Here is a 15,935-nt window from a genome sequence, read left to right as displayed (position 1 = left end):
TCCCCCACCTCCACTTCCCTGGCCCCTGCTGAATATTAAACATTTACCAGCACACAACTGCATAGGATATTTCACATTGCAAAGCAAAGCATGTTAATTTCAGTTGAATGGTTTATGATTATGGGCATAATAGGAGCTTAGAAAAGAGAGTGATAAATGATAGCCCTCTAGGAAGCCTATTGGAGATAAGAACAACCCTTATATAGGGGATGATGAAAATAAATTTAGCAGAGATTCTATTAAACAAGAAAGGTCATAGCAGCTAACAATAAGCATGCCAAGTCCATTTTTGGATGAATTAGGTGGCTTATTTCTTCTTAAAGAATATCTTTACATTGATGTGTTTAGTTGGGTATTGTCAATCTCACATTACAAAGTAGAAACCCAGGGCACCTGGGTGGCTCAGTCTGTTGATCAGGGGCCAACTCCTGATTCTGACTCAGGTCATGATCCCAGGGTCATGGGATCGAGTCCTGGATTGGTTCCATGTTGAGTGTAGAGGTGTGCTCTCTATCTCTCTTAAAAGAAATTAAAACAAAATGGAAATCAAAAGATTAGGCTGAATAATATTGACAAGCACCTAGAAGTTTTGTCTTCAGAATCCCCGGTATCCCTCTCTCTGGCCTCTCTGTCTTACACTGTTGGCTCTTAAAAGATGTGACTCTCTCTGCGCCTTCTCAATGACCTCACTGAAGCCTCTAATCCTTCATCTCCAAATTTTGTCAGTTCTCTCCTTGACTTTCTTGTCTCCCTCCTAACCTGGACCCCAGGTAAGTCATCTGAGCTCATGTATCACCAGCATTCTCTGCCCTGCACCTCATCTACCATGCACCCCATCTGTCAAGCACCAATCAGAATCCCAACCCTACTGCTCCATAGAGTCCTTATTTCACCCTCTCTGTTTACCTCAGACTATCCCCACCTCCATTGATGTTGGCCCTTCATGACCACAAAACCCTAAGGTCTTTGGAGTAATTCCCAACATCCCACATCATTTGGAATTTTCTATATCCACACCTATCCTTGATCTTTCTTTTTTGTTGAAATAGAAAAGCCTCCATTGGTGGCCTTGCTTTTTTTTTTTTTTTTTAGCTTGCTAATCTGTTTCTCCTAGTCTCTCATTTCCACCTACAATACTTAAGTCTCTTCTGATGTAAGTGATGCTTTTCTTGACCTATAACCTCCTTTGAGCTTTCATACTACACTTTCCCTGGAAAAAGTACTCCACACTCACCATTTCCACTACCTCCACATTATTTGTTCCCTCCATAACCTTCTCTCATGCAGCGTCTCCCCTTCTACTCTGTAGAAGGGACTCTCAAGTTGGCCAATGATGTCTACATTGTCAAACCAAAGGAAACTTAACATACCAGATAGCCTCAGGGCATTTGGCATTACTGATCTCACTCACCCTGAAACTCTATCCTCTTAGCTTTTGGGAAGCCAGAGTTTTCTCCTGGTATCTTATTATTCTTTTTCCTATGACTCCTCTTTTTGTATTTGCTCTTAAATGGGGTGTTCTCTAGAGTTCTGTCCTTAGCTAACTTTAATTATCACTTTCTAGGAACTTCTTGGGTGATGTTCCTATTCTCTAACATACGAACATCTATATGCTATGAAACCCAAACTATGTTGAACTTTGTACTTCGTATACCTGCTCACCATCTCCACTTGGATATTTCATAGCCCCTCAAACTCATGTTCACGACTGAACTTAAATCCTTCACCTCTTAAGCTATATATTTTACAGGATTTTTAAAATATTTTTCTTGGTCCATCCAATTACTATGATCCATCAACTCATCATAGGCAGAAATCTGACAACCCCATATGATTCCTTCCTCTGTGCCCACAAACCACCAATCAACATATCCTTCTATGTTCTCTTATAAACACTCATTGAATCTGTCTTATCTTCTGTATCTCTATATCCCTAGGCTATCTTCAACTAGCGTCTTGCCTCAGTTTTATCCCTGCCAAGACTATTGTCCCTTAATCTTCCAGAGTATTCTGATAAAGATGATATCCAGCCATCTCGATAACTTTCACGTTTTCCATCCCCTGCCATAGCATCTCCATGGTCTAGTCTCTTCCAGCCTCTCTACCTCATCCCCTTCACTGCCTTTCACTGCCTTGTACTTAAGCTCCTGTAACTCTGAGTTCGGGGCTGCTCTCAGGGTAGGAGCATGTACATGCTGGGATTTTATACCTGTTTGGTGCCTTAAATACTCTCCCCTCTCTTCCTCTTACTTCTATTCCCTCAACCTCCATAATCCTTTTGTTTGTTTGTTTCATGGAAAAGAGGAAAGTTTTTTGTTTTTAACTTTTTTCCAATTTTATTGAGGTACAGTTGATCCCATAATCCTTCAAGGATCAGTTGATACCAACTCTAGGAAATTTTCCTGACCTTCTCCCAGAACCTCCTTTCCCAACTGATTTAGGTATCCTTTTTGTGCCTCAGTCTTTTTATTTATCTTTTAATTATGATTAAGGGTGTGCCTTCCCAAGACACTAAGTTTGTCTAGAGCTATTACTATATCTAACATTGTCTAACCAATTGTCCTATAATTTGAGCAATTTGATGAAACCAGAAGAAGCTCCAGAGTCTGAATCTTCATTTGTTCAGTAAATACTTACTGATGAGTTGCTATATTTGAGGCATTGTACTCTGTGCTGGTAATTTAAAGATGAATAAGACTATTTCCTTGATCTTGTATCTGATGAGAGAGAAAACAAATAGATTCCCACAGAGGCTGATAAGTGTCATGATATAGATATTAGAGAGGTGTATGGGAGCAGAAAAGAGTTCTTAGAGCATCCTACATAGGATTTTGAAGGGAGAAAAATTGGGGAAGTCTTCCTGAAGAAGGGCTCATGCATGCTGAGTTTTGAAGACCTGATAACAATTACCCAGGCAAAGCTATTGCATTGAGAGTGGATAAATAGCCCCATTAAAGAAATGACATTTACAAAGGTGTGGAAGTGAAAAAGAAAATGGCAAGTTCTAGAAACTGTAAGTGGATCAATATTATTGGAGCACAGAGAGGGAGAAGTGTTGGGAAAGATGAGGAGGGACAGGGAAAAAATGAAAAAGCCAGTATATTATGCTGAAGAGTTGGAATATTAACCTGAGAGCTATAGGAAGCTATTGAATGCTTTGGCAAGCAGAATGGTCAAAGAAGTATTTTTGACAGACCACCTTAGCAACACGATGGAGAATGGATTGGGGAAAGGCAAGTTGGAAAGGAGAGAACTGGGAATATAGGGTAATAATTCAGAAAGGAGCTGATGAGAGCTTGAACTTAACCAGTGGAAATAAAAATGGAGAGAGAAGAGATTCATGTAAAATTGATAAGAATTGGTGACCTACTGGATAAAAGAAATAAAGAGAGAAATCTAAATTTCATTTTTTTCATTTGTAACAATATTTATTGAACGACTATTATAGACCAAAAACTGTTCCAAGAATTGATATAATGGTATACAAAAAAGATCAACTCTCTCCTCTCCTGGAGCACATATCCAAGTGGGAAAGACAATCCTATAAATAATAGAAATTTAGGAAATGAAGTAAGGTTATAGAGTGACTGCAGATAGTATTTTTGATAGGATAGTCAGGAGACACTGCTCTGAGGAGCTAACATTTGAGCAAAGAACTGAATGAGGTGAAGAGCAAATCATCCAAGATCCAGAGGAAACCTTAGGGCAGTAGCAGGCTGCTGGGTTTCTGTCTGGGAGGCCCATTTGCGTGGCTAAGCTATTTATTAAGAGAGAATGTTAGTAAAGGAATAAGTTTATGAGGAAGCAAATGACTTCTAATGTCACTTCTGCCACTTATTTCTTGGCCAAGTGGTCTTGGGCATGTTACTTATCTGAACCTCAATAGCTTCATTAATGAATGGGGAAAATGGTAACTTTGTTACCTCCCAGGACTTTTGCACTGCTCAAATGAGCTGAGATGAGTGAAGGTCCCTTGAAACTGTAAAATACTGTAATAATTTAAAGGTTTATTATTTGCTTATAGATGTTCATGCTCTTTCACAAAGAATTGATTTTTAAAGAACATGTTGATTTCCATGCACTGTCAAAATCCATAATAATGACAATACTGGGAGGGAAAGAAAAGCACTAATATTTTTCCTTGGGGAACAAGTTATGATGGGGCACATATTCCCTTTTTCCAAAGCTTAGGATCTATCTATCAAGTGGTGATTCTTGTGTTAGATTTTAAACAAGATGGTAATCTTCCTGATCTCATTTAGATTGTATACCTTCTTTTTGTGAGGGAAAATATGCCCTTCAACTAGCATGATTCTAAGCCAATCTAATTTCTTTTCTCCCCCAGTGGAGTAACCTCAAGAGGACTAAGTTGTTTACATTCTCCTTCACTTATTGTATTCCTTTTTATCCTGGATTCCAATCCATTTTCCCATGCATGCATGCACAGACATACACACACACACACACACACACATACACACGCACACACACAACACCATTCTATTGGGTTCAATGTATCTTTTTGTTTATACATTTTCTTCAAAATCTATATTTGTATGTATTTCTAATTTATGTAATGGTATTATAGGGAACTTAAATTCCTAGTCTCCACAGTGTTCCATAGATTTGGTACTTAGTAGTCATAAACAGATTGCTAGAAGATTTTATTTTCAAACTAGCCAATACTTCTGGTCTTTGCTCTGAAATCATCTATTTTGCAAGAGTCAGGAGTTTGTCTTTGAGCCCAATTCTGAGCTTCCTAGTATTTACCATAACTTCTGGAATGTGGTTGATGATACATTCAGCCTGAGGGAGTCAGGAAACTGAGATAAAAATACTCAGCCAACCTCAGCAAACGGCGATCATCGATCCATTCAGTAAGATTATGGCTGAGTTTTTCAACTATTTCCTTGGGCCACTCTCCTAAATCTAGAAGCTAAAGAGATTTCTCAAGTGATACAGTATAATAATGTTTTCCTGAACTGTCGGTGCCACTGGAGAGTCATCTCAATAGAAAGGAGAGTCAGGTCCATTTCATCCCTAGATTCAACATATTCCTATTTCTGCAATTTCCTATAATGAGTCTTAAGTTGAGCCCGATGAAACTGCAATTATCCTAATACGTAATTGGCCAGCTGTTAAAATGGGAGCTAGCACAACTCCCAAGAAGGCAGGAAAAAACTCCTCTCAAAAAAATTTCCATTTCAAACGTGATTACCATTTTGGTTATAATTTTGTATGGTAATTTCACAAATGGAGTTTTGTACCAGCAAGAAAATGAACATCTGCAATTAATTATACCATGTAAAGCATATGGGCCTGTTGCAAGACATAAGTTGAACCTTTAACTCTTCGATAGCTTGACAACTTCCCAGAGATGAACAACTAACTATTCAGCGTTACTTTTTCTCAGTTACCCAACTCAGACGCAGGTTTTTATACTGGGAAGTGTATACTGCCTCATAATAGGGTCGATGTGGACCCAGACAGAACTGGTTTCCATCCTAGTACCACTAGCTTTCTGAGCACTGAACACCGTGAACACAGTAACATTACCTCTTCTTAATCTGTTTCCCCATCATTAGATGGGAATGAATATACCTACCTTATAGTCTTAGGAAAATGACTAAGTTAACTCATGTAAAGTGAGTACATGGTTAGTACTCAATAAATGTAAGTTCTTTTTTTGTTCCCTTTGTAAAGATGCTGAAAAGCAGCAAAAAAATGAGTGTGAATAGTAACAACAGGTGAAACTACTATAGAGCTGTCATGGTTTGGGCCTTGTGCTCCGGCATTGAGAGTAGGGGTCAGAAAACCACAAGGACCAAATCCAGTAGGCCATCTGTTTTTGTTACATCTGCAAACCAAAAATTATTTTTACATTTCCAAATTGTTGAACAAGTCAAAGGGATGACCCATTTCATGACCCATGAAAGTTATGTGAAATTCAAATTTCTTTGCTCATGAAGTAGTATGGGAATACAGCCATGCTTACTCATTTATGTATTATTTATGGCTGTTTTCATGCCACAGTAGCAGAGTTGAGTAGTTGTGACAACAGAGACTATATGACAAAGTCTAAAATATTTATTATTTGGCTCCTTAAAGAAAAGGTTTACCAACTCCTGATTTAGTTTTCTATTGCATCCTTACTTGTCCCTTGGGAATGGGCACAATATGGATCAGTGGCAGGTAACAATGCAGAGTGTGGGCCACTTAAAAAAATACCTTGATGTGAGTCACTCTGAAATTTCCTACTTCACATTCTCAAGGAGAAAATAAAAATACTTTCTTCCTTGCATCCTGCCTTCACTTCCACTAACTATCCTTACCTCCAAGGGAAGAAAAGATAGGAAGACACCCTACTTGCTCAATGGCCCTTCTTCATCGATCACAGGATCTCCCTGGAGTCCCTTTGTGTCTGGACACCATCTTCCATCCAGTAAACAGCACCAGTCATGTGACACACATGCACTAAGAGTCACCCCTTTAACTTCCATGACTGACCTCTTCCCTCCCAGGCTTGGATTTGTGTAACAATAACAGGGAAGCTGAGGCGAAGGACACTATCATTCAGTCAGGGCCTTTTGAGAGTAGAGTTGGTTTTTATTTTTACTTTTTAAAGAAATTGTTAGAAAATGTTTCTCTTTCAGAAGTGCCATTGTCTCAAGAGTAGCAGGGAAAACTTCAGAGAGAACTTCCCAGAATCAATACATTTCTATTCTCTGTGATTCCAGAAAGGGGTGTTGTCTATCTGGTGTTCATATCTTAAGGATATTCAAACAAATATTTATTGGGAGTCTTCTATGCTCAAAGTGCCATGGTGGCTACATTTTCTTTTCTATGGAATGGACCATGTGGGCCTACCTTGTACATGAGACTGAGGCTGGTGCCATCTTGCTTTGGGGGGTGTTTACAGATAAGGGTTCACTGAGGCACCTTGGCCCTGTTCTTAACCTTCTGATTAAGAACAACTAGAACATTTTTGTAGGACGCTGAAAGTACTGTGAGCTTGAGGTGATGTGCTTTCCATGCCTAATGGACACACTCTTCTCTTGCCAGAGGGACCCAGGACAATGGAGAAGGGTGACACCTTTCTGTGTGGTGAGCCAGTGTGAATGTCCCGTGAGACACAGTAGATATCTTAGAAGCTGTGCTAACACAAGGTAGCCCAAGAGGCTGTGTTGTTGGTACAAAGTGACACCATAAGAGACCGTGTTTGGAGATAAGGGTAGAAGAGAGTGATGTCTTTCCTGGTTTGTAACCCCATCAAGCTTAGCTCAGTCAACCAACTACAGTTACCAAGTGTGTCATTGGCAAAACTTGAATGAGTCACCCGCCAAAACTTTCTATTTCTTATCTGGGACATTTAAACATTTTCAAAATTCTAAATTCTGACTTTAGATTTCTGTTACTACATTGAGGCTTCTTTTCATGAACTTTGGGGAAAAGAAAGGGGGAGTATTTTATGTATGGATTTGGAAATATCTTCAAGATATAATATGAAGTGAAAAAGCAAGGAACATAATGATATATGCTGCCATTTGTGCTTAAGAAAAAAGGGAAGGAAATAACACACACATCCAAGGCAAGAGGAGATGAAGGCCAGCTGCTGTCTTTCCCCTCCCTCCCTGCTTCAGTGACTCATTAATTCCTGATCCAGGGCTCCTTCCAGGTGTCCCTCTTCACATAAACACGTCTCTTCCTTCACCCCATCTGGTCAGATGAAGTAACAGCTTTCAACTATTGCTAGTATCAGAGGTCAGTATTATTATTATTATTATCCCATCTAATGAACAAGGAGGCATAGAACACCTGGGTGGCTCAGTTGGTTGAACGTCCAACTCTTGATTTTGGCTCAGGTCATGATCTCATGGTTTGTGGGATTGAGCACCATCTCCGCCTCCACACTGAGCATGGAGCCTGCTTGGGATTCTTTCTCTCTCCCTCTACCCTTCTCCTCCACTCATGCTCACTGTCTCTCTCTCTCTAAAAACAAAAACAAAAACAAAAACAAAAACAAAAACAAAAAAAAACAATAAGTCAGAAGGCACAGTGATGAAGCCAGGATTTAAGCCCACACATTTTCACTGAAGCCTGGGCTCTTTTAAGAACAGCACAATACTACTCAAAGATACTAAATTAGCACTCAAAACCTATATACTAAAATTATATGATAGATACTATATGCTACAGGGAAAATAATATGTCACCAGGTGAGACAATAACACAAAAAATACTGCTTAGTTGGTGGGGGCAAGAGGGTGGAGTTGAGGCAAGGCTTTTCTGATAAAGTAGCTTTTGAACTGATGCTCACAGAAGGATGGGTGGAGAAAGGCCGGGATCTCAAGCAAGCACATCTTTGGCCTGTGCAGAATGTCTTATGGAGGGAGTGAAGGAGCTTAGTGTGGCCAGAGGGAGGGTGGCTAGAGTAACATGGCTGGATCACAGCATGAAGGGAAAGGAGAAGGCATGGAACAAGCCTGGAAAGGTGACAGGGGCCACCCAAGGCCATGTGGACCAAGTGGGCCAGGTGAAGGAGCTTGGATCCTCTTAGAACTTCAGGAAATCCCTGGACAGAAGTGGTGTGCTCCGATTCAGGTTTTAGGGGTCACCCTGGCTGTAACATGACAGCAGAACTTGAGGTGGGAATGTGGACAGGAGAATGGACATGGTGGAGGCTAAGAAGTTAGCAGTTTATTGTAGAAGGTCTGGTCAGAGGGAATGGAGGCTTTAACCCGGACACTGTAGTGGAAACAGGAAGCAGTGGTAATATTTCAGTATATTTTAGAGGACTTGACAGAAGGTGGCATGTGGGTGGTGGTAGAGGAGGATGTGTCCAAAGGCATTCCTGGTGTTGTGTGTACCAAATGGACTCAGTCAGCTGCCCAATAGCCTTTCTGGATTGAGAAAGGTCGGTGTCTGACAGTCCTTCCATGAGCACAAGCATAGTTCCCAGGGTGGAAGACTTGATTTCCCGCTAAGCAGAAAGAATACAAAGTGCTGTGGTAAATCACATTATGGAATGAATGGATTCTGTGGGTCAGTGAAGATGTCATCATTACTTACCATACTTCCTGATTTACAACCAGCTTAGAAATGAGTCTACTGAACATAACCTATGTATAAGTTAGAATTCGCTTTATAAAGAAAAATGTAGAAGCTTTACATCTCATTTGTGTTTCCCAGGCCTGTCAGAGAGTTCTCCATGCCAAGAGGAGCAAACACTTTTTGTTACTGTACAAAGGCAAACGTGATTGTCACTGGAGGTAAGGGGATAGTTCATATCATACAGAGATTTTCTACTTGGCAAACAGCGCTCTCCTTGATTAATATGGTGGTCTTCATAAGCCTACAGAATTTTACTCCTAGGAAAACATTTTAGAGAATTAAAAAATTTGCCTAAATCTGTCAGACTTTTTCTTTGTGCCTTCTGGATTTGATGGCACACTTAGAAAGTTCTTCCTTAGCACCAGAATATATGATATACTTTCTCCTGTATTTACTATAGTTTTTTATTGCTTTATTTATATTTTTCCTTCAGACCTTTAATCTCTCTAGAAGTTATTTCAACATGTGAGAGCATGAGTTCCTAGACTGGGTCCCCCAGGGTTTTAAAGGAGTTCTGGAGGCCCCTGAAAGCTAATGACATTTGTGTGTCTATGTGCATTTTTCTGGAAAGGTAGTTCCAAATTTTATCAAATCTTCAATGGGATACATGACCACCAAGGTCAGGGGCCAGTGTTTTAGAGTTAGGAGAAAAGAGGCCAGGGAGCAAGCCTTGAAACACACTAGTATTTAAGGGTTAAGTATGGTGTAATATAGGATACAAGGTCATCTGTGGAGAGTAAGGGAAAGATGGTATTATAAGAAGCTTGAAGGGGAAAGTGGAGAATGAAGAGGTTCCTTGAGCCTCAGACGCATCACCTATAATCCAGGGGTGCAGGAGGATGGCTTTGAGCCTGAGCTCTGGAGTCAGACGTTTTGGCTGCAAATCCTGGTTGTCTTTCCAGCAAGTTGTGTGGCCTTGGGGAGTTTATTTCATTCCTTTAAGCTTCCATCTACTGGAAAGTGAGACTGATAACAGTATCTATTCATAAGATTATATATAAGAATTCAAATTCAAATAAAGTACTTAGCACATAATAAGTGCTCAATACAAATCTACAAATAATAATACTAACAATAACAAAACCTACATATAGTGGTGTTTAAGATTAACTGAGATAATGTATGCCTGGCACATAGTTGCTTTTCAATAAGTATTAATTCAATCCATCTATAACACATAGGCAAAGTCATTTTGGCAAACATATGGGGGTTTTATTGGAATAAAAAGAACTCAGAGGTTCCAGTTAGGAGGCTGTTCCAGAAGTCACGAGTGAAGTGGTGAGGGTCTGAATGGTAGGAGCAATGGAAAAAGAAAAGAGAGAGCCAGTCCCAAAGGCCTGGGAAAGAAACTAGTCATAAAACCTGAAGTAAGAATGGCATTGGGATTAACAAGACAGATCAACCAGCTGCAAGTGTGTAAAGTAGGAGAAACAGAAGAGCAGCAGCTGTATTGTCACCAGAGATCAGGAAGAGGTTGCTTACATGGGAAGGAGAGCAAGCAGATCTCAAGTTTGAACTTAAATGTCACATGTGATTAGACACCCAAGAGGATGCTCCTTTTGGTGATGGAAAAAAAGGCCTAGTTGGATGTAGGGGATGTGGCGGCCCCAGGCTGCCTACATGTGTGAGAAGAAGAGCTCCTGGGGTACCTCAAGGAGATCGGAGTCACCTTAAGTAAAGATCACATAGACTTGAAAGATGTAAATGAACAAAACAGAAACTCAAACAAACATCAAGAAAATGGCTTATACTGGAGATCTGAACTTTATCAAGGGAAAGAGCAAACAAGATTTTTAAGAAGCAAGCTGTCACCAACAAACGTACCATTTGGTAAATTCTTAGAGCAAAAATATTTATTAAAAGAGCAAAACTGTTCAGTGAGTAATGCAACCAGCTCCTTCAAATTCCTTCCCCCAAAACACACACACCTTTGTTTTCCTATCAAGAGTTTCCTATCATGCCTCAGCCCTGAAGCGCAATATTGATAAGTACAGTCCACCTTTCAACAATGCAGTGGTCAGGGACACTGACCCCCTATAGTAGAAAATCCCTACTTTAAGTGACTCTTAACTCCCACAAAACTTAGCTACCAACAGCCAACTGTTGACTAGAAGCCTTACAGATAACCTAAACAGCTGATAAACACATTCTTTGAAAGTTTGATGTATTATACACCGTATTCTTACAATAAAGTAAGCCAGAGAAAAGAAAATGTTATTAAGAAAGTCATAAGGAAGAAAAAAATACATTTATAGTTCCATAGTGTATTTATCAAAAAAAAAAAAAAATCCTCATATAAGTGGACCCACGCAGTTCAAACCTGTGTTGTTCAAGGGTCAACTGTGTAAAGATAGTCACACTGTCTCTGCACACCTGAGTAATCTCCCCCGAGGACATAAAGCTAAAGTTTTCTTCAAGTTTATATTTGAAGTTTATATTGAAATTTGTGCTCAGCTTTGGGCCCTTTCACAACGCTTACTTAAAACTAGTTTATGGTTTGAATATTATTAAAAAAAATATACAGTAGTCTATCGAAAAGCAAAACAAGTAAAAATACTGCACTAAAAGTTAGAAGAGCTGGGTTTAGTCATAACCTGGACACTAACCAACTGTCTGATTTTCAACAATCATGTAATCTCTCCCATTGCTCACTTTCCTTATCTGGTAAACAGAGGAAGTTGAACTACATCAATTCCAAGATTCCCTTGAGCTTAAAATACCCTGATTCTATTGTTTAAGGAAATTCCTGTTCATAGGGAGATAAATTAAAATGTTCTTTGGAAATTTTGGAACCCAGTCTGCTAATTAGGTATTACTCAATATATAGTCAGAGCTTTGTGTACTCAGAAAACTGAGGCATTAATGCACCACAGACTTCTAAATTTCAAGCAAGGACATCAAGGAAGCAAAGCATATGTATAAGGAGTCTGCAGAGTAGTATGTGGGAGTCATGGCTTGCACAGGGGGTGAGTTTCCTGATGCTTGGTGGTGATAATTCTCAAAATGAACAGGGATCCAAGTCTGTAAGCTGTGCTAATTGAGGTTATCTTTTTTTTTTTAATTTATTATTTATTTTGAAAAAGACAGAGATGGTGTGAGCAGGGGAGGGGCAGAGAAAGAGGAAGAGAGAGAATCCCACACAAGTCCTCACGCTGTGAGCACAGAGCCCCAAACGGGGCTCAAACTCAGGAACTGTGAGATCATGACCTGAACCGAAACCAACAGTGAGATGCTTAACCCACTGAGCCACCCAGGTGCACTGAGGTTATCCTTTAAAGAGCCCCGCACTGAAGTCTAGAACACATAAGAGAACAAATACTAAGATCACATGTTTTCAAAAAAAGAGGTGATGTCCTTCTTTCACAATTTCTTGATCCCCATTGCCCTTTGCTGAGCCAATGACTGTCTTGGCTTATTCCTTGTGAGGAAATGATGCTGACCACTCATCAGAAGGAGGTAGGGGTGTTCTGGGGATGAGGGCAAGAGCACAGTGGTCCTGGGACAGAGAATAGAACTATCATGGACTCTGTCCCAGCATGGCATGTCTTGAGTTTGGTGAAAATATAGTGGCCTCTATCCTACTTCAACTCAGACCCTCCTCAGGAAACCCTATAAGAAAGCAAAATGGCACAGCTATAGTGAGCTCTGATTCCTAAAGTGGATTCTTCTGAAAAGACAAACTGTCACTTCCATCTTAATCAACTCCTTTGAACAGCACTTTGGTCTCACACAAAATAATTCAAAATGTAAGAATTGACCAGGTTTCATATATTTTGTAATATTAGATATTTTAATCATTTCTGAAGGGGAAAAAACACAAACGTGTTTGGTGAAGTTCTGGAACTCAAACCACTTCAGTGTTTATGGAATACGGTATTTGACCTTCATTATAACCTCAGTGGTCATTATATTATAAGATGCCCAGCTATAGCTTTGAAATCTTATTAATTATAGGTTTTCTAGCTTTCTTACAAAACCAAAACATCTAGCAGTATGACTGACAGGCAAGTGATACTTTTCACCATGCAAAATTTATTAAATTGTCACAGTTACAGAGCTTCTATTAGTAGAAAATGCAATTCCTCAATAACTGAAAACACGTTTTCCTCAGGAGAATACTCTTGTTGATTAGTGACTCAGCCAAGCACATTGCTAAATGTACTGTATGTACCAGCTGATGACTCAAAATATACTATGAAAGCAGCTTTGCTAGGCATAGTTGAATGTGTGAAATATGCAGGGACATTTGATGAGCTTGAAAAAATAGAAGCTCTTGCAGGGAGGTAAAAAAAAAGCCAAACCAGGACAAGGTATTTACAAAAACAAAACAAAACAAACAAAAAAATTGCAAACTTCCTGAGCATTGTTGTAGTGACCATGAAGAATTTTTTTTTAAAGCTAATATCCATCTCTATTGGCATTTTAAGAGCTAAACTCCTACTTTGGAAGTTCCAGTGTATAAAAACAATTCTCTGCCATCCAAGATAACTTGGAGGCTCTGCATGCACTTGTTAATATTTCATTCAACAAATATTTCTTGCACAGCTTTACAGACTAGGCATTATGTGTCATAGAGATCAGGTTGTATTTTAACCTTCTAGAATTCTAAATTTAATCATACAAATAAGACATATTAATACATAACTATAATACAACATGGATCATGAGTCAACAGATTAATAATCGTAACAATAACAATACAGATTAAGCACTGTAGACATTTAGAGCTTAGTATCATGTCCCTTTCTGATCATTCTGGCTCCAAATAACCACCACACAGACCACGTAAGGATTCCATTACTATCAATAAAAACCAAACCCAACTGGAAGACTCTGGTAGCACACAATGGGTTTCTTTCATAATGCACACTGGACAAAGCTCTTCGTTTGCCACATTTCTCAAGTCATAATCTTTTATTGTATCCTTCTTCCTGTGTCATACAAGTCACAGATTTTCTTCTGAGGATAGCCCGGCTTCATCCTCCAGGAGTGGTAAAGCCCAACTACCTGTGGGCCTGAGGCTCAGGTTCTGAACATACTTGCCAATGAAAAGAGAATGCAAGCAAAATACTGCATTATAGGAATTATTCAGTATGAATCATGTAGCTGATAATCTGGAGTTTTTCTCATTACCTTTACAAATTCCTGGTTGCTCTGTACTCTCACTGTAGTAATCCCCTCCCTCCACAGCACACAATCATAAAACTTTAGAATGGGAAGGAATCTCAGGAGATCAAAATTTTGCAGATAAGGAAATTGAGGCCCCAGAAAAGAGAATGGTTTGTCTCAATTCATCATGCAACCGGTCGTCTCAGAAACCTGAGCTCAAGTCAGTCCTCTTTGCTCCCAGCCCCTTTTTGCAACCCCTGGACCACAGCAATCTGGTTGACACAGTCTCTCCCTCCCTTGCTTTTCTCTCTGCATTGAGCCAGCTCATCTCATCAAGAGTGAGGCATTTGGATCCACTGACTCACCAGCTGAAATAGGAGCTTGCTAAAGGAAAGAAAATCCTATCTTTGTATGTGGCCTTATCTAAATCACAGTGAAAAAAAAAAAGGAAGAGAGAAACTAAAATAAATGAAAAAGAACAAAAGAACAAGGAATTAACCCTTTATGACCCATAATATATCATTTATAGTAGAAAATCCTACCTTCAGATTTGAAATATTTTCTATGAATGCTTACTTTACCTCCAGATCGTTCATGCTTGCCTTAGTGGTTCTACTAGATTATAAACTCTCAAGAGCAGGACATGTTTTGTATCACTGTGAATGCATTCTTCTCTCTCTCCCCCAAACATTTTATATAAAATACATTGCACATGACAGCGATTTCGAAGAAGAAGAGTAGAGTCGTAGTAATAGTCCCCTCATAGTACAGGAACTGTTCGGATTATCCATGTATGACCCCATTTAATATCACAATAAGGTTATGACGAAAGTTCCAGTCATCCCTGATATATATACAGATGAGAAAACCCAGCTATAGAGAGATGAAGTCACTTACTTAAAGCCATAAGGCTAGTGAGTGATAGAGTCAGGTTTCAAATCAAAGTAGACTTTCCCCACATACATATTTTGTAAGCACTCCCTGAGTGACTCTACTAGCCAATTCATTTGCTTAGCAAACATGTATTAAGCACTTACTATTTGTCAAACCCTGCTGTAAATGAGAAATATAAGACTCACCAGATAATGAGTAAACAGATATTTAAGCAAAAAAAAATAATAATAATAATTAAATAGGGTTTGTGCTATAAAGAAAACATGAAGAAAACAACCTAAGAATGGGGAAGAAATCCTAACACCATCTGAGGCTGGGGACAGTGATCAGGGGCAGCTTTAGGGAGGAAATGTTGGAAATAAGTTCTAGAAGGTATAAGTTTTGGTCTTCTGAAAAAGACTTTCAGTAGGGTCAGTATCTAGAATTTTTTCAACATCTAACAAAATGCCAAGCATGAAGTAATTTCTTAAGATTTTTTTTTTTTGTTAATAAGAGCAACATGGAAGTTTTAAATTTAACAAAACATCCCCCTTACCCACTTAAAATATCTTGGTCACCGTCTTGGTCAGCTTAGGCTACCATAACAAAATACTATAGGCTGGATGGTTTAAACAACAGAAATTTATTTTGTCAGTTTTAGAGGTTGGAAGTCCAAGATCAAAGTACCAGCATGGTCAATGTCTTGTGAGAGCTCTCTTGCTGGCCAGCACATGGCCATTTTTCCCCTCTATCCTCACATGGCAAAGAGAGAGAAAGAGAGAGAGAGAGAGAGAGAGCATGAGAGCTAACTCTCTGGTGTCTCTCCTTATAAGAACAGTAAT

At 39.3% G+C, this 15,935-nt stretch overlaps 1 protein-coding gene across 3 annotated transcripts in view; it reads left to right on the top strand.

Annotated features, from left to right (window-relative positions):
• Positions 1 to 15,935, top strand: part of WDR64 (WD repeat domain 64) — a 142,606-nt gene that overhangs the window by 43,126 nt on the left and 83,545 nt on the right. For all 3 annotated transcript variants that reach the window (XM_042976752.1, XM_042976753.1, XM_042976754.1), the window contains one exon: positions 9,190 to 9,269. In XM_042976752.1, the coding sequence (XP_042832686.1) occupies positions 9,190 to 9,269 (80 nt within the window). The remainder of the gene's footprint in view (positions 1 to 9,189; positions 9,270 to 15,935) is intronic.

Source organism: Panthera tigris, chromosome F3 (assembly GCF_018350195.1).
Source record: "Panthera tigris isolate Pti1 chromosome F3, P.tigris_Pti1_mat1.1, whole genome shotgun sequence".
NCBI classification, from domain to species: Eukaryota; Metazoa; Chordata; class Mammalia; order Carnivora; family Felidae; genus Panthera; species Panthera tigris.
Note: the sequence above shows the minus strand (reverse complement) of the source record. Positions and strands in the feature narration are given on the sequence as shown.